The sequence below is a fragment of the Pteropus medius genome, unplaced genomic scaffold (assembly GCF_902729225.1).
Source record: "Pteropus medius unplaced genomic scaffold, Ma_sr-lr_union100, whole genome shotgun sequence".
In the NCBI taxonomy this organism is placed as follows: domain Eukaryota; kingdom Metazoa; phylum Chordata; class Mammalia; order Chiroptera; family Pteropodidae; genus Pteropus; species Pteropus medius.
Genome location: NW_024348533.1, coordinates 201,431 through 225,004, shown reverse-complemented (window position 1 = coordinate 225,004; position 23,574 = coordinate 201,431). Strand labels below are relative to the sequence as shown.

Sequence of the window (23,574 nt, the reverse complement as noted above, 5' to 3'; positions counted from 1 at the left end):
TTCCGTTTTCTGCACCATTTGCACAAGCCTGTGGCCCCACGGCTCCTCCCGACACCCATGGGGGGGCTGCTGTAGACCCGCGTCTGCCAGCAGGGTCACACCGGCCAGAGGGTCTGCGGCCCCTGCCGAGCCGGGGTTCCGGCCAGAAGGAGCCACAGCAATACCACATCAGCAAAGCAACTGCTTTTCTCATGTATCATCTCTTCTTTCTTCTAATTTCTGTTTCCCTACATTTTCTATGATGAGCATACATTAATTTCCCACTGGAGAACAAAGGCAAATTGAATTAAAAACAAAAATTTTTAAAAACATGGAATTGATGTCTGGTCATGAGGGAGCTGATCAAAATGAGGGTGGGGAAGGGGCCAGCAGCGCTCCTCAGGCGGGCCACCGTCAAGATCCCAGGCTAGTGTTAGCCCCTCACAGGCAGCCGGCTGTCTCGGGATTGGGGCCTGGGGCCTGGGAGGCAGGAGGCCCAGCAGTCCTCCTCCCATGGATGGGGACCTCACAGTCAGATCCCGCCTTGCCAAAGAGGGAAAAAGCCTCTCCGTTCGTGGTCGCCTTCACTGACCCTGGCCTGCCAGGCTGGGGCAAGATGAGACAGGAAAGGGTAGGCTGCCAGCCTGGCTCTGAGGTTGCCGGGATGTCCGTGCCCTGGGGACAGATGGTGAGGTCCTACAGACCCCTCGGCCAGCTTCCCTCTCTCAGAAGAAGGAACTTCCACCCACTTCTCAAAGAAAAGAGAAGCCAGTGGCCTACAGACGACTTCACCATCCACTCAGCAAAGCTGGAGTCCAAGGCCCTGCCCGTCTTGGCTCCATCTTCTCCTTAGTCCCTTTTCCCCTTGGAGGAATCCTCCTTGCATCTGTGCTCAGGATCCCATGTCTCCTGCCTTCTCCAGGGGCTGGGGACAAGGACTTCAGGGTCCAAATAGCCCTGGCTTCCAGTCCCAGCTGTGCCCCTGACTGCCCTTGTGACAAAGCCAAGTCTCAACTGCCTGTCTGTGGGGTGGAGCTCCATCCGTCTCTTCGACAAGTATCTACAGAAGCCCTTACCGGGTGCCAGACACTGCTCTGGGAGCTGGAAGCCATGGTGAACGAAACAGAGTTTTGTGATAGTGGGGACAGAGAATCCACGAAGAGAACGCAGAGTGTGCAGCTGGAGGCAGGTGCTCCAGAGAACAAGGAGGCAGCCAGGGGCTGAGGGGCAAGTGGGAGCCGCCATGTTGTGAGGGGGTCAGAGAAGTCCTTCCTGGTGACACAGTGCAGGACGGAGATCTGGATGAACTGACGGAGGGAGAAAGGCGCTCAGCATAATGGAGGAAAACGTCCAGGGAGAAGGGACAGCAAGTGCCAAAGCTGTGAGCGTGAGGGGGGCAGAAGCCACCAACCGAAGAGCCTCAGACTCTGGGCTGCTCGACTTGGCCACCATGCCTTTCCCTTGAACTCAGATCCAGTTCCCAGACGCCCTTGAAGTTGAAGTGTGGGTGTGAACTCTTCTCCAGCGAGCTGCGGAAGGCGGGCAGGCACACGCCACCTTCCTGTCCCCTTGGGCGGGGGTGGGCATGGGAACGTTATCTCCCGGAGCAGTTCTGTGGGTGTCGGGAGGCAGTTCAGATGGCAGCTCTGAGGGCCCTGGACTGCAGTCTTGGGGGTGTGATTTTGAACTTCAGACGTGCAGCGGCAGCCTCAAGGGTAGCAGTCCTTCCTATTGGTCACTTCTTCAGGGTTTGGGGCCCAGCCTGGAGCCTGCTCCATTACTCCTCCCGCAACATTTTAACAAGCACCTACTTTCTGCATTAAATGCTTTCTGCCCAAGGCGCCCACAGCAGTATTTGTTTCCTGCAGTGAATCCAGATACATGTGAGGGCTGCTGTGTAGCAACTAGAGGTGACGCCCCAAATAAGTCTTCTCAAAGACTAAAAAGGGGACACATCCAGGACAGACGTGTGTGGGGAAGCGTCCACTGGCAAAGCCTCCACTGGCCCTGTCCAGACTTGGGTTTGCCTATTAAGTATCACAGTCATTCGCCCAACCAAAGATATGATCAATAATAATAACCACGATAGTGTTGTCATCTGCAGAGCACTCACTATGTGCCAGGCACTAGTCCAACTACTTTAAAAAGATTAACTTTTGTATTCTTCAGAACCACCTCGTGAGGCAGGTGCAGCTGTCTCCCTCACTTAACTGAGGGAGCTGAGTGGTGTGCCCAAGGTCACGCAGTGACACAGTTGAGCAGCTAGCACCGACGGGCGGCCTGGGCCCACCGTGTGCTATGGAGGCGTCCAGCCAGCCACTCTCGATGGAGAGGCGTGTGCCTGGCACTTTCCACGGTTCCGTCACTCACTCCTCAGAGAAATCCCATGAAGAGAAGCTACATTAATTCCATTTCACAGGTGAGGAACCTGAGCCCCAGAAAGAGTTAGCGACCTCCCATGATCACCGTGTGGACAGGTAGCTTGTTTGCTAAATTCAGCGCTTATAATTGGTATGTTCCAGGGCCTGAAAGGAAAGCTCGGCGGCCACACAGGGGCCAGAGCTGGCTGTCAGCTCTAATGCAGGGCCAAGGGGAGAAGGTCTGTGGCTGACATGGCCGGCACCAAGCAGATCTTCAGGTTCCCTCTGAGCCTCGGAGCCCATCCTGCCCGCCTCACACTGTCAGCGACCATGACGCCTGCGGGCTGGATGAGTCTGTCCTTGACGTGCAGGCCCCTACCTTCCTGGCCTCTGCCCAGACAGACGCATGCAGGGCTACTGTGGAGCTACATTGCAAAGGACGGTCCATTTCCTCCTTCTCTTCCTTCGAGGGGACATTCTGGTCACTCTTAGTGTTCTGGAAAACTAGCCCTTTTTTCCCTGTGGCCTCCTCTAACCATCGAAAAAAACAAAAAGCAAAAAAGAAGCTGTGTTTGGCCTCTGAGTTACTTGATTCCCATATTACATTCCTTTTCTGAGTCACATCTTTGCCCCCAGAGCCCTGAGACCAGAGTCTGGCTATCAGCGAAGTCAAGTGTCACAAAAACAACTGCTGGATATGTGGATGGCTTTCTGTTGCCCCATACAGCCTTCTCGGCAGAGGACCCTGCTGACCTCCCCTCCTCCCCAGCTCTTCCTCAAACCCCAGGGCTTTGTGAGGGGCACGCTACACCCGCACTCTGCTCCAGTGTGTCTGCACTTCCAAGTTCACTATATTAACTTGAACCTTTCCACAGGAAAATGCACCATTTTACTCCAAATAATAGTTGACTTGAATTTGAAGTCTCCACCTGTCCTGGAAGGAACTGTCTGCTCTTCTCATCATCAATCCCACCCATCTGTGTGGTGAAGGATTTACTTACTCTAGGAAAAAAAAAAAACAATGTAATCTAATGTAAAAAAATGGGCAAAGGACCTAAATAGATATTTTTCCATAGACAATATGCAAATGGCCAAGAGGTACATGAAAAGGTGTTCAGCATCACTCGCTATCAGGTAAAGCACATCAAAACCACAATGAGAAACCACTTCACATCTGTTAGAATTGACCATTAACAAAAAGACAGGACATGACGAATGCTGCAGATGACGCAGAGAAAAGGGAACCTTTGTGCACTGTTGGTGCGACTGTAAATTGGTGCAGCCACCATGAGAGACAGCATGGAGGTTCCTCACAATATTAAAAATAGAACGACCATACGATTTAGCAATTCCACTTCTGGATACATATCTAAAGGAAACAAAAATACTAACCAAAAATACTAACCTCTATGTTCATTGCAACATTATCGACAACAGCCAAGACATGGAAACAATCTAAGTGTCCACCCATGGATAAATGGATAAAGAGGTTGTGGTACACACACACACACACACACACACACACACACACGAATATTATGCAGCCATAAAAAGGAAGGAAATCCTGCTGTTTGTGATAACATAGGTAGACCTAGAGGGCATTATGTTAAGTGAAGCAAGTCAGACAGAGAAAGACAAATATCGTTTGATCTTACTTATAGATGGAATCTAAAAACAAGTAAACAGACAGAGAAACCAAACTCACAGCAAAAAAGATCAGATTTATGTTTACCAGAGGAAGGTGGGGAAATTGGATGAAGGTGGTCAAAAGGTGCAAACTTTTAGGTATAAGACGAAGTACTGGGGTGTCATGTGCCACATGGGAACTGTAGTTATCGCTGCCGTGTGGTGTACTTGAAAGCTGTTAAGAGAGCAGACCCCAAGGGTTCTCATCACCAGGAGAAAAACATTTTTATTTTCCTTTTTTTTGTTGTATCTATATGAAATGATAGATGTTAAGCTAACTAAACTTAAACCTAAATAAACTTGCATTTGTTTCACACTATGTGTAAGTCAGATCGTTATGCTATATACCTTAAGCTCATACGGTGCTGTATATAATTATTACTCAATATAGCTAAAGGAAAAAAGAAATATCAACTTAAAAAAATTAACTTATCCAAAGAAGTCTGGCCTTTGTCCCCCACTCTTGGGAGATGAGCTCTCAACCCCTGAAATTAAGAATTTGGCTGGTTTTTGTCATTACTTCCTGAGAGGCGGCCCCTAAATCCTTGGGATTTCCCAAGTGCTATTCATGCTGGGCCCTGTCCTTTATCTTAACGAGGCAGCTCAGGGTGGGGGGCCGGCCACATCATTAAGCTGTTGTGATATCAGCCCAACTCCCAAAGAGGGGGCCGGAGGATAAAGCCACCTGACTGGTCAAGGGTTCGGCCACGCCTCCGGGACAGCACCCCAGTAACTCTGGACACCGAAGCCTGAGTGAGCCGCCCTGGTCAGCAGCACTCTGTGCGTTGTCACACATGGAGGTGCTGGGGAGGGGACACATTCCGACTCCATAGGGAGAAGACAGCAGAAGCTGTTGGGGACCTTCCTAGACCTCATCCTCCGTGTCTCTTCTCCCGGCTAGATCTGAATGGTATCCCTCTGCTGTAATACAGTGCAGCCTTGTGTACAGTGTGCTCCCAAGTTCTGTGAGTCATTCAATCCAGCACATTATGGAACCTGAGGGAGTAACGGGGACTCTTGACTTTGTAGCCAGTTGGCCAAAAGTGAGAGTGGATTGAAGCCCCCTGTCTGCAGCTGCTGTGTGAAGTGAGGGCCGTTCCGTGGAGGTTGTGCTCTTAACCTGGGAAGTCTGACCCGACTCACGTGGTTGGTGTCGGGCGTCATTACGCGGAGTCTGGCAAACTTGTCTCACTGTCCCAGTGAAAGCATCCTTCCCAAATATGGCGGAAGGACCTTCCTGATCCGGTTATCCAGGTCCCCTCCTTCATAGGCCACAAGGCGCTGTGGTAAGGTCCAGAATGCAGAGCTGCCTTCGCAGGAGCTTTTCTGTATGACCTTCCAGAGGAAAGCAGGTGGGAGAGGCAGGTCGGATACCAAGAGAAGGAAAGCGGAGAGGAAGCAGAAGGAAAGGTTCAGGGAGGGGGCGGCTTGGCGTGTTGAGCGCAGGAACCCTGCTGCAGCCCAGCGAGTGACCGAGGGACTGAGTGACCGGTGGGGCTGCTCCCTCAGCAGGTGGGTGGTGGGGCACTGTAAGGATGTGGCTTTTTCCTAATTAGCCGAAGACGTATTTGAGTTCCGTCTAAAGAATAGTCATTCCTGAGGCCTGGGGACAAACCTCACTTGCCTAGGGCCACCTTATTGTTAAAGACCCACTGACCTGCTGGGACCCAAACTAAGCCCCACGTGGTGTTACCGGTCCTTTGCCGAAGTCCTGAACCTGGAAGAACGGACGGCCTGAGTGCCAGGGCAGGAGAGAATCTGGGCCCATTATTTCCCTTCTACCCAGAGAAAGAACCCCAGATCAGCTTTTCCACAAAAGAAAAGTTTCCAAGATGCCACCCATACTTGGAAAAAGCCAGGCCGAAACACCATTTAAGTCAAGCTTTCTTGATATTACTCTATCTTTCCCCAGGAGGACTACACTAAAACAAATTCGGACACCTGTGGCCTCTTCCTTCAAAGCAAAAAAGCCAGCAGCAACCCTAAGCTGATAAGATTAATCTAAAGAGCAAATTATGGTGTAATTTCCTATGCTGATACTTTGTAGTTAATTTTAAAAAAGGTTTCATTTTCCTATTTCACAGGAACATTTTACCTGTTTCTGTGAGGCATTTTTTTCTCCTGGAAGAGATGCGCTGATTGGCCCCAATCTTGTGTAATGAAAATTTCCAATGTAAACTCATTTTCCCTTCGTTTCAGCAATTTTAAATCTATATATAGAGATATCTGTGTCAGAATTGCATTGTTAGCTTCTCCTGGTAAACTAATTGTCTCACATTTGGCATTGCAAGTAGAGATCTATTAATGGGTCTCACCTCCCAGCTGATTCCAGCTCTGGTGTGCTTACTAGCATGTACCAGCAACTTCACCCATGGACACAGGTACAGTATCACCTTAGAAGAGATCATCAAAACACTGAACATCCTCACAACGAGAAAGGTGAGTGAGCTATCTGGCACCATCTCTCCAGATGTTCGGTGATGCTGTGGGCATTTCTTAGACTGTAAGAAGAACATAGCAGCTTCTAGAGAAGGTGGTGGTAGTTGGTGGTTGGTGGCAGACTGGGAGCAGAGCGGAGACTTCTCTGCTGCTTCCTCCTTTCCCTGAGAGATCGTAGGAAGTTTTCTGGGTGAGGGAGTGGGAGCTGCTTGGCGAGGCGCGCTCGCTCTGCGCAGTTGGAGGTGACTGTTCTCTTGCTCTCTCATTTCTGCCGGGGCCAAGGACTGGTGCATGGAGCTGATGGTGGCGGACGTCTTCGCTGCCCCAAAGGTAAGGCTGGCCCCGGGGCTGCTTTGGCAGGTGGGTGACTTGGGAGAGGAGAGCCATTCACAAGTGTTTGAACCAGAAACTTCTTTTTAACAGAAAGCGAACAGGTCCAAATGAACTATAAGGCGTTAAATGTCTTCAAAGAATGAGAATTTTTATCTTTACTCTCAAAACATGTTTTGGTTTCACTTGAGTTGGAAGGTGTGTGACAGAAAGCTTGGATTTTGTAATCCTAATTCAGACCCTGGCCAAGGACTGGCTCCTTGGGATTGTACTCAGCCCCGGCCCAGCACCTGGAATACAGGAGGCGCTCAAGAAATGCTTGTTGGAGGAGAGAATTGCTCTGGCCCTTACATTTCCGAAAAACCAAATACTCTCACAAAAACAGATATTGAGATTACGGGTTGAGGGAGCTTTCATTTTGTCTAAGGCACTTCCTACGGCAACAGAGAAGGTATCGCCAGAGCCCTTGTCTTCCGCAGCCTGGCCACCTCCCAGCGCCCCCGGCTCCGGGCGGCCGTCCAGAGACCCTCGGCTTGCTCTGTCCTGCCGACCCCTCTCATTCCGGGTCCGGAACCGTCCTGACAGGTGGGGTCCAACACATCCCTGCTTCGGGCTGCCGGGGCATCTCGCCTTTCCACCTCCTGTGCCGTCTCACCCCCGCCCCTCTATCTGCAGTGGGAGGAGATAGATTTGACAGCTGATAGTGCATTTTCTCTGACAAACACATGACTACAGCCATATCAATAGCTTTGTGCACATCAGTTCCTGTTTTCATGGAAACACACGACTGAGAATGAAAAACCCAAAGCTTCAATTTACCAGTGGTCTCCTAACCACCTGCTTTCCACGTGTACCGGGGGCAGCTTGGCCAGAAGTGAAGCCCTGTGGGTTGGGCGGTCACATCCCAGCACCATAAAACAGGCCCGACGTGAAACTGTCCTTCAGGCCTTTATTTGGATACCTCAGGTCATTACAGATGATCGCAGGAGTCTGGTATACAATAATATATGCTATTATAATGTCATTCTATGTAATAGTATAATATATAATATAGAATAATATATATTATATAATTTTGTCCTTCAGGGTTTCATCCCGTATCAGATTGTGTCCATCAATAGGTTGGAAGGACTTGGAGATTTTATATACATATACAATTACATAAAATATATTAACGTGATATGTTAATATTTTACATATGTATGTAAAATAGCCAAGAGTCCCGTGAATTGTGCTCTGGGCTCTCCAGACAGCAGCCTACCAAGGCCAAGGGCAGGGGGGGTCAAAGGAAGCATTGAGGGTCTGAAAGTGAGACAGTCTGTGGTTTTAGCCCACTCCTGCCATTGACTAGCTGTGTGGCCTTTGGCGAGTCTTCATGCCTCTTCGTGCCTCAGTTTCCACATCTGGAAAAATGAAAGTGATTTTGAAACTTGGTTGGAATCTAACTCTTGAGTTAGTGAAAGGTGTTATTACCATGAGATGATAAAACTCTTAAATGCAAAAACTGGTTGCAGAGAAGCGATAATTCTAAGAGAAAGTGGCCGGTGGTTGGAAATGATCAAACCCTCTATGACTCTGAGCCCAGGCGCCCCCTACTCTGAGCTGTCTCTGAGACTCAGCTGCCCCTCAACCTGCCCCCCCAGGTGCAGGCCTGGCCACGTTGCTTCCAGCCCTTCTCAGCCCTCCTCCTCACAGGTTCTCCCAGGCCTCTTTCACCACACAGGTAGACGCCTCCTACCAGTCCCACTGCCTCCCTGCACTCCAACCTGCCTCGTGCACCTTCCCCGACCTGCTTCTGTTTCTCTTGGATTAATAATCTCTTTTTCTCATTCTTTTCTTTTCCTCAAAGACTCAGCGCAGCTGATTTATCTATCAGGATATTTCGCAAGGAAAGGCCGTGCTTTTCTAAACCCACAAAGTTGGCATGTGGGAGGGAAAGTTACTTCTTTGTGTTCCCAAAGAGGAACATCTTTCCCAAATCTATTGTATTAGTTTTATTTCTTTTGGGGGAATTTCAAGAATTCCTGTATCTCCAAGTTGGGTAGCATCCTGCTCTTGGCAGTTGCTCGCAAGATTGTGCTGGGCTTCTAAATTCTGAGCTTTGCAGGTACTCAGATGTCTCTGGAAATAAACTGGCCTAAGAGTGAGGTGGAAAGCCAGCCCGCCGGGGCATCTACAAGGATCTCTTGGGTGTATCATTAGCTGGAGGGATTTTTTACCAGAGAGAGCTGAATTTTTTAGGGAGTTCTACACCAGCCCTCATATCTTTTTTTTTCTTTTAAGTGAAAGTAAAGGATTTTCTCATAAATGACACTGGCTGACTAAATTGGGGCAGAAGTGGAGACAATGGATACAACACAAATAGGGCTGGATAAAGCTAGTCAAGAACTAAATCAGAGTAAAGTCACAGAAGTAGTCTCCCAGATGGCACTTTGCCATTCTGACACCCCCATGAGCAGTTCTGAACTACTAGGTCTGCTGGGCTGTCCCTGTGCCCCTGAGCTGTGCTAGACTAGACACACTCAGGCAGTGAAAGCTGGACAAGAGGCTGAAAGCAGTCAATATGGGGTGCCATCCTGTTGCTTCAATGTCAATGGGACTAAAACATGAGGACCCTTAGCTAACACGGTCTTTAGAATTAGGGGTTTTTTTTCTTTTAAATTTTTCCATTTGATTCAAACTCTTTTCAATTCCTATTTATCCTAATTACTTTAGGAAGTCCTTCGACAAATACCTTCAGAGGGTTTTTTATTGTATTACGTGGCCATATTTGAAAAACTAAGAGGCAGTTCAATTTCTAGGCTCCAAGCCAGAGTGTCAAAAAAGTCTCATTGGGTTTTGATGGGAAAACAAGCAAAAAGGGTCTTCTTCTTTCGGCTCTTGAGCCTGACTGCTCTCTCTCCGGCCACACAGCATCTGCATCCGCAGGCCGTGTCTGCCTTCTCCTTGGCCTCACTGCCTCTGCTCACCCACAGAGCCCCCAGAGGCCCGGTGATTTAAGGGAGGTTTCTTGACTCCCTGAGCCTAGAGATACTGGTGCTGCTCTTAAATTTCCAGCTGGAATCCAGGGCCCAGGAAGGCTCTTAGCCAGCTCACTGAGTGTGTCCTTCCAGAGGCTCCGCTCATGGGTCAGCAAGCCCCACGAGGGAAGAGGGGCTTTTATAGCCTGGCAGGATTTGGCCTAAAGGAATAAGGGATGAACAAAAAGGTTTACACAGACGCCTCGCTGCCACATTATTTACGGAACCAAAAAACTGCAATAATAGGGAACTGATCCATTATGGTACAAATATGCCAAGGGTTCCTAAAGAGCTGTCAATCCCATGTTCCAACACTACTGAAGAACTTAAGAAAACGCTTGTTCTATATGTTGTGTAAAGTTACAAAGCAGGACTTAAGAAAACGCTTGTTCTATATGTTGTGTAAAGTTACAAAGAAACTTAAGAAAACGCTTGTTCTATATGTTGTGTAAAGTTACAAAGCAGGACTAATAGTTGGTCCCAATTTTGAAAAAAAAAAAATGTATTTAAAAAATCTGGGAAGTTATTTACCAGAATAATAGCAGTTATCTCTAGCTGGTAGGATAATGACTGAATTCGTTTTTGTTGAATATATATTATTTTTATAGTAAATACGTATTACCTTGATAACCAGGAAAAAAAAATATAAGTGTAATGATCGCAAAAGCTGCTTGGGCCGCGTTTCTCACACAAATTCCCCTGGAGACCCTGTTAGCTCAGGTTTGTGACTTGGTGGGTCTGCGGTGAGGCCTGAGATTCTACGTTTCTAACGAGCTCCCAGGTGGTGCCCGTGCTGCGGCTCCACGGACATACTTGGAGTGGCAGGGACTAGAGCAAGTTGTGGCAGAGAAAGAGTTAGCTTTATCTAAGCTGCTTCGGACTCAAGCTAAGACCACGCTCAAGGCTGTGAGACTTAGTTCTTCAGTGGAGATGAAAGGACACACCAGGCCTGGTTCAGACTGAGACACAACCCCTCTCCCTAGGCTCCCAACAAGAGCTGTTTCCCAGCTTGTTCTTCTAAGGCCCAAATGTCCCCCAAGAAGAGCCACGTGGCCAGGCCCACATCAAAGCTGCCAGCATTCCAAGGAGGTTCTGACCATGCCCATTGGAGGTCCAGCCCGATGGCACCTTCTCTCTGGTCACCAGGGCAAGACTCCTGGGCACCTGTCCTGATCCTGGCACTCACCTCTAGCCGAGTTCCTATACACACACTGCCCTCTCCCATGGGGCGGGCTAAAGGACAATGCTGCCCAAAGCAGCACTGTCCAGGCCAAAGAATGGGCATTCACTTATTCGACAAGCAAGCTGGATTTCCAAGGAAACCTGGAATTTAAAACCTTGTAAGAATGAGAGCGAGCGAGCAGAATCTGACTATGAGCTCATGTAGGTGCTTACCACAGAAAGAATAGCTCGCGTTGTGTAAAAAAAAAAATATGGGCCTGGGCTACAGACAGGTGGTTCTGCATTCAAATCCCTACTTCGTTATTTATTTAGCCCAGTGACTGGATTCAGGTATCCTCTCAGCAAAACCTTCCAAGGGAAAAAAAACCTGGGAGCTTCTGCAGAAACAGCTGCTGCACTTGCTAGTGATTGGGAGCAGTTATTTACAGAGGTTTGTGGCTGTGACAAGCAGCCGTCGTTCACATGGCAGGATCCCTTGACTAGACTGTCTCCACTTGTCCACCTGTAAAAAGTAAATCAGAAGGAAAAAATCTGTCTTCCATGTTCCAAATAGAGCCAGTGAAGGGCTACTGGTGGCATTTCTCTTCCTAGAACACAGCGGAGGAGGAAATCTTCTGCAGGGCTGTGACGGTGCTTCGGAAGGTCTACAAACACCATGAGTGCGTAAACAGAAAATTCCTGGGCAAACTTGACAGGAACCTGCGCAGCATGGCCAGGGTAAGCTACGTGACACCGCCAGCCGGGCTTGCTCCCGCACGCTCCTCCGTGTGGCTGGCGCTGCCCTGTCAGCCAGCCCACTCATTCATTCATCGAGTGTGCACCAAGGCTCTGTGAGTGCCAGGCGCTGCTCTGGCACTGGGGACATAGGACTAAAGACAAGGCAGAGTCCTTGCTCTCACCGAATGTTTCAGTGGAGACTCAGAAAAGCAACCGAACATGCCACACACAGTCTAGCGGTGATAAGCGCCATGAAGAAAAACACAGGAATGAAGAACATAGGGGCTCTGAGGGAGAGGGCTGATTTTGTTAGTTCGTGACATCATCTGAGCAGATATTTAAGTTCAGTGAGGGAGCAGGCCACATAACTAATGGGAAAGAACACTCTAGGCAGAGGGGACAGCTGCACGAAGGCCCTCAGGTAGACGTGAGCTTCACGCGTTCGAGATGAGTAGGCAGGCCAGCGTGTGGATCAGAGTGAAGAGGGGGATTTCAGGAGGATGTCAGACCACACGGGGCCTTCGGATTCCGCCCTCAGCATGGCGGGAAATACCCAGTGGGTTTTGAGCAGGGCAGAGGCCATGGCCTGCTTTTCGTGATTTAAAATGATCACTCTGGCTACTGTATGGGACACAGACGGAATGGGGGTAAGCAGAGAAGGAAGGCGGCCCGTTGGAGGTCACCACAGCGACCCAGGCTGAGGACGAAGGTGGTTTCAAATGGGTGGGAGCAGTGGAAGTTGTCAGATTCAGGATATAACTAAAAACAGAGCCAGAAGGACTTGCTGACAGATCTGTTGTGAGGGGTGAGGGAAAGAGTAAAAGGCGACCTTTGGTTCCTGGCCCGAGTCCGTGGGGGGATGGTTGGTGCTGTTTACAGATATGGAAGACAGGGGGTGATGCAGGGTGAGAGGCTGAGCAGAAAGTTGCACATAGTAAGTTTGAGGTACCTATCGGACAGCTAAGTAGTGATGTTGAGATTTTTGGAAAAGTCTGAAGCTTAGGGGAGAGGTGATGTCAAATGAAGAGTCCTCAGAAAGATGTTATTTCAAGACCTGGTTGACACGGAGAAGGGGAGAGATCCAAGGGCTGAGCCTAGAGGCACGAACGGACAGAGGTCGGGAAGAGGAGGCTCCAGGGAGAGACTGAGCAAGAGCCGGTGAGGGAGGAGGAAACCGAGTGTGTGGCGCCCGGAAGCCAAGTGAAGAAACCCTTTTGAGGAGGGAGGGATGCACTGTGTCGAGTGTACTGAAAAGGTCAAGTAAGATGGAGACAGAGAAGGGCCACTGGATTGGGCACGATGGACGGTGCAGGAACGAGAGCCTGACCAAAGCGGGTTCTGTAGAGTGTGGGGCGGGGAGGCGTGAAAACGAAGGGGCCGTGAGTGTCGAAATTCTCTTGAGTTGTTCTGCTCTGAGGCTGCAGAGAAATGGACCAAGAGCTGAAGGGCAGGTGAGGGGTGAGAAAAGTTCTTTTAAGGTGGGGTATAGTCCAGTAGAGAGGAGACAACTGACAGTGTAGCAGAGAAGGAGAGCCGAGAGCGGGTGTCATCTAAGGCCATTCATCCCCTCCCTGGGCACATTGCCTTATTTATAAAATAACAGAACAGGAAGCTGATATTGTACTCATTCTCTCTTTCAACTCTCTTAATTATCGCATGAAGTTGGCACTATTGTTCCCATTTTAAAAATGGGAGGAAACTGAAGCTTTTATAAGTGAAGTAATTTGTCCTAAGCAGTTAATAAATTGGTAGAGCTGAGGTTCGAACTGAAGCAGTGGTCTGTGGCAGGTACCTGGAGCCCTTTCTACCTGACGTGCAGCTCAGCTGTGGCGCTGCTGTTCGACCTGCAGGAGGGCAAATGGACCGACTCTCTCTTGGCAGCCCAGGAGGCCCCACAGAGGCCCAGGACAGCAGTGGGCAGGTCTGGGCCTCCACCTTCACGTGGCCCCCCTGAGCAGCACCTAGCCGTGTGGGACATGCCTCTGGGAGACTGTGGCACCCCAAAGGCAGACACTAGTGATGGTACAGTAACCATTTCAAGGAGTTTAAGAAAACAGGTAAACGCTGCTCGCCTAGAGGCAGAGTCAGACTCACAGTCGAGCTAGTCTGGAGGCCCCGATTTGATCACTGTTCCAGTGGCAAGTGCCAGAGTAGGCCTGACTCAAGTAGACGAGCCTAATAGCAAGACTCAAATATTTAGCAAATGCAACCTAACGAAATGTTTCTTTTGTAGGACTACTGTCCTGTGGAGGAAGCCAAGAAGGATACATTGAAAAACGTCTTGGAAACGCTAAGGAAGACCATGCAAGAGAAATACTCAAAGAGTTGGAGCTGAATATTTTAATTTATGAGTTTTTAATAGCCTTATTTTTTTAAAAAAATATTTATATATTTATATGTCATCATAAAATAAAGTATATGTAGAATCTGACAGCAGCCTTCACTTTAATGGCATCGGCTGTTTACTTGACAACTTTGGGGGAAAACAAATTAATTTACTGAGAAACTTGTACAGAAGTGAAAAAGGAAAGCTCGCTTCTCTCTGACGGGGTTCCCTCTCTAGCTGGGGACATAAAGCACAAAATGATTAAAGAATACAAGGCTGCACAGGATGAAAATAATGAGAGAGACCTTGGAGAATGGGCCCATGAGTCCTACTGACTACCAAATAATTCTGATTTGAAAAGACTGCGTGCTTGGAACATTCTTCTCCCATTGGCACAAGGGTTGTTATACTGAGTCTCTATGGGGGAAAAGTAATTCTAGCATACCACATGGTTCTGCAGTGAGCAATACTTAAAGTACTAATAATGTAAATTCTCTTGATTCCCAAGTCTTAGAACCAACCAATAGACAAAGCATAGAAGACTTAACTGTGATTGCAAAACGGACTGTAAATGCTATCAACCTGATAATATAAAAGGTGTACCTGAAAATGGTCGAAAGGTAAAAGCAGAAGGAAAGAAAGAGGTGGAGCCCCGGCTCCCTCGGCGAGGGGGTCAGTTAAGCAAAGCCAAGGTTGATGGAACAAGAACAAGAGATTATTTATTCAAATTGCAAAAGTAATAAAAATCTAAAAATAATGTACTATAAAACATTTGAAAGGGTTAGATTGAGGTAAACCTTCACTTTTCAATAGGGAAATCAACACACAATATCTAAAGTTGATAAACCCAAAAACAGGTGGCAAGAGTTGCCACAGTTGACAGCTATAGCTGAGGCGGGTATATAGGGGTTGACTTTACTACTCAGCTTTTATACATGTTTTAAAGTTTTCAGAATAAAAGGTGAAAAAAAAAACAACAGTGAGTGAATCAAAAGATCTTGGGAATTATGATGGTAGCCACTAGAAAGATGAAGAACTAAAAAACCAAAAAGGGAAGCTCGTTTGTTGGGAATGAGACATGGAATAAGGGTGATTAAAAGCAGGAGACTGTTGGCTTTACATTTTAAATCTGTGTGTGACCGTGAACACAAACAATGAAATGTTTTTAAATATTACAAAACTAAGGTTAAAAAGACAATCACAAAGTTGGCAACGGTGTGGAAAAACTGGAACCCTCAGACACTGCTGGGGAGATTAGAAAATGGTACAGCCACTTTGAAAAACAAGGTGGCAGTTTCTTTAAAGGCTAAACATAGTAGTACATGGCCTGGTGATTCCACTTCTAGGTATATCCACCCAAGAGAACTGAAAACATACATCCACACGAAAACCCCTGCACGAAAGTTCATAGCAGCATTATTCATAACAGGAAAAAAACCAGAAACAACCCAGGTGTCAATCAGCTGAGGAATGGTATTCCATATCATGAAATATTCTTTGGCAATAAAAAGAAATGCAGTACTGACAGATGCTACGATATGGATGACCTTGGAAACATTATGCTAAGTGGAAGAAGCCAGACACGAAGGGCCACATGTGATTCCATTTATATGAACAGTCCAGAAGGGGCAAATCCATAGAGGCATGGTTGCTAGGCGCTGGGGGATGCAGGAGGAGGTAGTGACAAAGTGTTCTGATGTTAGGTGGTGCTGATGTTTGCACAGCTCTGTGACTATACTAAAAATCACTAAACTGTACGCTTTAAAGGGATGAATTTTATAGTATGTGAGTTGTCACTCAATAAAGCTGTTACTTAAAAAAAATTAAAGGGAAAAAAATGAGTGTCAAGTCATTGAAACCTGACTTTTGAAGACGTGCTCTGCAAGAATATGGATCTAGTAACAGTGAATGAGCATCCTTTTCATCCTCGCTTACACATATGCGACAAAAATTAATACTAGTACTAAAATTATACCAAAACATGTAATATCTTTTTAACCCTTTCAAAATAAGGGAACAAATCAAAAGCTTAAAGTCTCACCCTGACCACAGCCAGTTTCACCCTGCCCACATAAAATACCAGCATGCCAAGGGCAACAAGTAACTAAGAGAGTCATGGAGGCTTCTAAGGCCACACTGAAAATTTTAATTTCCTTTCTTCTTTGAGACTCATTTGCATTCAATGGCTAATGTGAGCTGTAGTCTGCCACAGGATATGAGTTGTGGGTTATAGTTTGTGTATGAGGCCAGGATGGTAAAAGAAAGGCTGTCGGGAAGAAATATTTAGAATGGGCCATAGGTAAGACATACGCAGGCTCCAGGCAGGTCTGTCACAAGGTAAGTTTCAATGGTTAAGAGGCAGCTAACACTTCCATTGACTTCCAGACAAGTGATGTTGGGCTCTGGACAGAAACACCCAAGAATAAGCCCTTGAGTTTACAATGGGAGTAAGTGAGCACGAATTAAGGAAGACACACATAAAAAGAATGAGTGAAAAAAGTTCAGAATTAAGTGAAAGTTGAGATGTTTGTCACTTAAGCACATTTATTTAGGAGACAGCCACAGCCCATGCCTACCTGTGCATGAAATGGGTGACACTGGACAGAAAAGACCAAACCCCTCCCTCCCTGCTGTCAGCTACCTCCACCTTCTACCTATGAATATAGTACACTTCTACCTGACATTAGTAGGTAATAAATACTTATTGAATAAACAAATGAAAGGAAAAAACGCTTCACTCAAATCTACGGCTTTTATTGAAACGTCCTTGGGCCACGGTTAGGAATGCTGGCCTCTGATAAAAACGCCTCAGGGACTCTCTTGCTGCTATTGGCGTGTCCATGCCAGTAACCCTGCCCTGTCTTTTCCCACCATGCTCCACATGTCATCTCCATTGGCCTCTCAAGGTGACCAAATCATCTGAGAATGGGGGATTTTAGGGCAGACTGCAATGCACAGCTTTCTCACGGAGCAAGACACGCCTGGCCTATCGGCATGCAAGGCTGGCTTCTCAGTTCCTACCAGCTTCCACAGAGGGCAAGGTGAGCACTTTCTCCAGTCTTAGGGTTGAGTTCTTGGTTGCATTTGTCAGCTCAAGTTCAAGTTCCATTCCCAGGTGGAGCTGCGTCAGCTGCCCTGCCAAGAATTTCCTGAACCCGTCTTTGCCCTAAGCTCTCAGACTTTCTCACTTCAGCTTTCTGAAATGTTTCTCTTCTAATCCATCCTTCCTGTCAACTTCTTCCTAGTTCGACTGTATCTCTGAGTGGTCTGTTCCTTTCTTGTTTCCAATAGCCAGTGTTAAACCCAACATGAGTATGTTTTGTGTGCTGACTACACACCTGGCAACCTGCTAGGTAATGTGAGTGAAGAGAAGACATGTATTCCATCAGTCAAGGTCCCAGTCCTGAGTGCAAGAGAGCCACTTGAAGAGGGAGGGAGGTTTGCGGCTTTAGCTTGTGGCCAGTTCAGCCTCGGGCACAGCTGTATATCATCTGCCCTCCCAGCACCCTCTTTTCCAATTCTTCACAATCTTTTCAGCAGCAGTGTCTCTAAAACACAAACGATGTGAGTGACCCACCTAAAATCCTTGTGTGGCTTCCCACAGCTCACAGAAATTCACAGTAGGATACTGGCCTATTCCTTTCCTTTGCAGGCTCAGCTCTCCCCAGCCCTTTGTTCTACTTCAAACATAACACCAAAGCACATGGCATCCAGACTCGTGATGCTCCTTCCACCTGGAACGCCTTTCCCCACGTGTTGGACGGCTTTAATGCCTCATCAGCTCTTCCCCTGAGACTTTTCTGCCCTTTCAGTCAGATAGACTGAGCTAGGCACGATGTTAGCTGCTAAGGAAGAATGCTGTGCCAGGCAGCTCACCATTCACCCTCTTCACTACAGCCTTCAAAGGGCCACGCTGTCATTCTCCATTTACAGGGCCACCTCTCCTCCTTGGGGAAAGCTGTGAGCTTTAAGGACCTGTTCAGCACGGGGTAGGCACACGGTAAATCCAGAAGACACCTGATGACCAAGTACCATAACTCATGTTGGAATAGAAATCCATGTCATCATAGTATTTCTGTGATGACTCTGGTACTTTTGGGTTGGGTTAGGCAATATCCTCTTGCTAAGATTGGTATCAACTCTGAGAAAGACCGTATTCAGTTGTAAAGTCCCAGTTGAATTCCTTTGTACAATTGGAGAAATAAAGCCTTTGATTAAAAACTAAAATTTCCCCAGCCCTCTAAAAAAGGGGTGGGGGAGGGGAGCAGGTGTGGAAGGATGTCTGATCTGTCATATTCTTTAGAGCCATAAACGCGTTTGGGTAAGACAAAGTGATGTTCTGATAATGTTGATAAAAGTAGCTTGAAGATTGGGTCACAGGAAGCCCAAGATAAATGCTGAGAGGAAACAGGTTCTTTTTGAAGTAGCCTCTTCATAATCATTTTCCCACACATTTGTTCAACTTCCGAAGGAGGACTGAATATCTGATTTGCTTTGCAAATGAAACGGCTTAAGAATGAGACATTCAGATAATGTTATAACAAATGTATTTAGAAGGCTCCTCCAGCTCCTTTAAGTTGTGGCTTTCAGAGCTGTGTTAACTGCTCCCCTAGGCACAGGCTAACTGTGGTCCCTTAGGCTGACAGTGGGTTGTTTGTTTGTCCTTGGGTTTTGAAAGAGATTTCTGGAGAGTCTTCAGGAAAAGATGGGATGGACCAGGTTGCTTGATGAAAGTATCATACCTCCAAAACTCAACCCGGGAGGAGGGCACAAGGAGGAGGGCAGAGGGCTGCGAAGGCGGCGCTATTTACTATCTTGCTTATGCCAATGGCAGGCCTTTCATTTATCTTCACAGCCTACACACGTGTAGGAGTTTATTACATAAGCTAGCAGTTGGGAAGGGAGAGCAAGCCTAAAACGGCCAGAGGAGTCTCCTCTCCTACGCAGAAAGCACATTTAAGTCCTTTGAAATTTGCCTACAAAAATCAAAACTTCTCAATGATCTCTGAATTTCTTAAGGCCTCCTAGCGCTCTGCCTGGAAACCACTAAATGTTTGTCAAAAGAACCCAGGATGAACAATAATCCAAGCAATATTATTGCTTTAGAGATATTTTAAGCTCATTAAAATGTTCTGAAAGATCACACGGTTACCACTCGGAAATGTCTCCTTTTACTTTTTGGCGAGATATATTCCACATGCACATTTCAAGTTTCTGTTCTCAATCACCCAGTGAGAAAAGGGTAACAAAACTGGGTAGAAACATTTTTGGTGAAAATAAAGTTTATCAATGAGAAGAAGCACGTTCGAAAACATCTCCTGTTACTGTCTTACGGTGGTTTCTGGGTGTGAAATTACACAGGCCTACCTTAACCAAGCGAAACCCAGATGCCAAGCACAAAGGGCCTGCCTATTAATAACAGGATGGATGCAAACACAAAAAGAGTTCTGTAAAGAAACAGACCACTATTAATAGCATTAGGTAAACACTTTTATTTCTTATTAACCCATGCTGCACGTATATATATACAATATCAATATGTACAACTTGAACAAATACAATTTATACATAAAATACGATGGAAGTGTGGCTTTTGAAATTAATGCAACAAACTCACTGTACAATTTGTAATTCTGGCCAGTATACAGTAGTGTAGTAATACTTTTGAAGTTATTAATGATTTAAATCAGTCAGACTACAGTATAAGCTCGAAGGCACTAGGAAGACCTATGTTTTCTTCTAGCATTTTAAGAACAAAGAATAACTAAAAAGGAAAACAAATGTATACATTAAGAAATCGCGCAGACACTGGCGTGCTTAAATGTAAACTCCACCCATTCCTTAATTCACAGTCCTGTAGGAAAGAGAGGGACTTTCCTTCAGATAAGAGTTAAGGGGAAAGACATTTTTAAAATGACTAAAAGGAAATAAAACAAAACAAAAAAACAACCCCACGACCATAATCATAATTTAAAAAACATGTTACAAATAAAGCGGTACCATCTGCCAACTCCAAAGTAACCTTGAATTTCTTACTACAAAAAAGGGCTCTTTTTCCTAGAAAGTAGATGACACAGCTTGTCGAATGGATTCTATTTGCAGGATAAACACAGAGATGCAGACTCTCCCCTCCTCTGATTAATTTTATACTTTATAACAATCTAAACAAAAATGGGAATACTATTGTTTTAATATCCTAATTATTAGTATATACAATTACAAGGTTTATTAAAGAATATACCACAAACAACCTCTACCAAGACTCCTTTTAATAAATATTACTATTTTAAATTAAAAAGAAAATACCTATTCAAAAACCTATTTTAAATCTGCTGATTTCATATAATGGGCAAGTCTGTTCATCGCTCCCCTTTTATGAAATTAAGACTGAAGTTACAAAATATTTCATTTGTGCACAAAGACACAGTAAATGTGTCTTTGGACTGGAGCTAAGTAAATAGCTCTAAAGTCATTGTCCATGTTTTCATATGGATTACTCAGGTCTGCCTCAAATATCTAATTTTGGTATTTCATAAAATGAATATTTATTGTCCATCTGGTATAATCAGTTGTATCATAAATGCTTAAAAAAAATTGTTAAAGCAGACTATTTTTTAAAATTTTCAGCACTTTGACTTTTTATAGGTTGCTTTTCATAATTGCAGTGAAATGGAATAGAAAAGAAAACATAACATACTGGCTTAAATTTTCTACAATGTTTTAGAGTTTAATGCAAAAGTTATTCCTTTCTTATTAACTGGATAGTTAAAGGCTAGAAATGTGGACTTTTCAAAGAAGTATTCATCTTTTCTTTCTCCTGGTAAAATTAGGATTTCTCTAGAGTAGAACAGAGTTAAATGTGCATCAAAATTGCCAAGACATTCTGCTCACACAAAACTTTTACAAGACACAAATTCACCTCAAGTCTTCACAGTATGTAAACAATGCCCCATGGAGTAAGTTATAAACTTCTAACTATCTTACACGTTACAAAGAAAATGCTGCCCGTTAAACACAATTCTTATTACCTAGAAAATACGCACCACACACAGGATGCTTCATGCCCACCTCTGGAATGCACTTTCAGTCTGTGGACACATTTTTACTATCACCTTACAAGTGCATCACCTTCACTCACCCCACTCTGTACAGCTTTGTAATTATAAACTACTTTAACCAAACTTCTTAAAATAATGTTAACTTAATAAATACTAATTTATGAAGTCTCAACACTTGCAACCAATGTGTTTCATGGCTGATTATATAATTTTAAAATTCATAAAAAGATATATTAAGTGGTGTAGGTGTAGCATAATGTTCAAAAAAATAAAAAATTTGTAAGCAGCCAACAAAAGAAAACACAGTTCTATTTCAACTTATTTTACTATAAAAGTAATTTCTATTTTTAGAGGAATATAGCTAACTGGATTTGTCAATGGAAGAAATTCAGGCAATAATATTTTCATTTAATAAAATATAAAGAAAAACAAAAAGTATTTTAAAGGCAAAGGATTAAAAGATATTTTTCTTGCTTTGGTTATTTTCTTTAGAAAATGGAGACCTTTCTCAGTTGGGAGTTACAGAGCAATTTCCATCAAAATTTAGAACTCAAAGGAAAGCATCCATTAATCACACTTCAAAAATAAGACACATAAGGGCAAGATGAGTGACCAGTGTTTAGCTTCTTAATTTTCTGTATCTGTGACTCCTTTATATTTAGGCACAAATTCAATGCTTCAGGAGAACATGAAACCAGAACAAAAAGGTATATTCAACTTGAACTCAAAGTGACAAAAAAGTCGAGAGGACCAGATGAAACATATTTTCAACTTTTGTTTGTTAAACATGTATACTTCTAAAGACTGTCAAATTATAAATTTTCTACAAATCAATAAGATCAGTCATCTACTATTTAAAATGCAATGAGTGACAATATAAAAATTAGAACATATTTAGACAGGGTATTAGGATTGAATCATTTCTTAGTTTTGTAGCCCATACATTCATATATAACAGCCTAACACAAGACAATTAGAACTGCTACTGTGTGCGCAAAACAGGACATTTTTTTCTATTTTGAATATTCAGTTATCTAAATATACAGTAGTTGAGTAAATTACTAGCAGATTTATGTATACATTTAAACTGCAACTCTTTACAGTATGAGCTGCTCCCCCAATTTCCCTATAGAGTATAAATTGCAGAGTAATACGACAATTGGAACAATTACCAGTTGTGCAATTTTAATGTTATATTAACTTAACATATATAGACTAAAAGTTATTAGACAAATTATTCCAGTCTTACTCCATGATTTATAACTTCCATTATTTGAAATTACACAGAAGTCTTCAGCGTTTTAATTAAAAATTTTGTCCAGGCATGAGACTGTCACTAATTTTTATTGAGATTTTCAGTCTGTAACACTTACTGAAGTAAAGAGTCAATCACAGTTTCGGGCTTTGCAGAACGCTTTCTGTTTGGAGAAGAAAAAAAGAAAACATAAATGCTTTCCTAAAAGACTGAAATGCAAACACTTTACACTACATAGTGGATAATACAGGGCAGCAGCCATAGTTTCGAGACAGGCCATGGTTGGACATGTGTGACTACGTGAGGAAATCAATCCATGCCCACTTTTTTCAGGCTAGGGAAGGTCACCTAGCACAGGTACAAGAAGAGCATGGCACTCCACCTCCCACCCGGGGTGGTGAGCGACTAAGTAGGTGCCAATTTCCAAATCTGGACTAGACAGCGTGGTCAGGCCAAGAGGGCTGCATGCTTGCTAGACTGAACACCACCTCCCCCCGCTCCCGGCCAGTCTCTTCCAGAGTATGCTAACAGTGCAGGTTTATTCCATGAAAATCACCTGAGGTAACACTGCACAGATGTATGTGCAGAGACTGATGGAAATGCCACATTAATGTACCATGTTTATTGCAATTTTGCTTAGCACAATGAACTATCATTTCTAATGAGGAACATCACACTGGACACAATCATGTAATGTAATATCAATAAACCACTTATTGTGTATATTCATCTATGTTTATGGCCATCTATTATTTTCATAACACAACACGCTAATTCTGGTGCACAGAGACACTGGATTTGGCTGATCTAATGTTGGCTCACATGTATTTTTGTTGCAGTTCTTTTTTAAGGTATATATTTTTAAACAAGCATTCTGAAAACTGTATCTAAATACCTTCTCAAATTGTTTGTTTGTTTTAGGTCCACACAGTTTTCAAAAGTGACTAAAAACTGAGAGATCTCATGTAAATAATTCAACTTCTGGTTTCTCCTTTGAAACAAGAAGGTTCAGAAACAAGGGGCTCTCTATTCCCAAAACCTCTACTAGGAGACGGGTAGCAGCCACTCACCTCAGACAGACTGCTCTCCTTTTGCCCCAGTCCCCACCACTGCTAATTTTTTGCCTACACTGAGGCCAACTGTCTTACCATTTATCATCATACTTGTATTGTTATTTTTCTTATTAACTTCAGAGTTAAGAGGAAAATAGCTCTATTAGAAG

General features: G+C 44.9%; 2 protein-coding genes across 5 annotated transcripts in view; one reads left to right on the top strand and one right to left on the bottom strand.

The window, feature by feature from the left end:
- The first annotated feature begins 6,313 nt into the window (after window positions 1-6,313).
- On the top strand, window positions 6,314-14,144 carry IL4 (interleukin 4). The gene is made up of 4 exons (XM_039880341.1): window positions 6,314-6,464; window positions 6,747-6,794; window positions 11,588-11,713; window positions 13,947-14,144. Exons 1-4 carry the CDS (start codon window positions 6,330-6,332, stop codon window positions 14,046-14,048), a joined length of 411 nt encoding a protein of 136 aa, XP_039736275.1. The 5' UTR covers window positions 6,314-6,329; the 3' UTR covers window positions 14,049-14,144.
- Window positions 14,145-19,507: 5,363 nt separating this feature from the next.
- Window positions 19,508-23,574, bottom strand: part of KIF3A (kinesin family member 3A) — a 37,743-nt gene continuing 33,676 nt past the window's right edge. For 3 of the 4 annotated variants that reach the window (XM_039879950.1, XM_039879951.1, XM_039879949.1), the window contains one exon: window positions 21,708-22,515. In XM_039879950.1, coding sequence (XP_039735884.1) covers window positions 22,467-22,515 — 49 coding nt within the window. In that variant the 3' untranslated portion in view covers window positions 21,708-22,466. Of the gene's footprint in view, window positions 22,516-23,574 lie in introns of all 4 variants that reach the window. The other variant, XM_039879948.1, reaches the window with a different exon arrangement.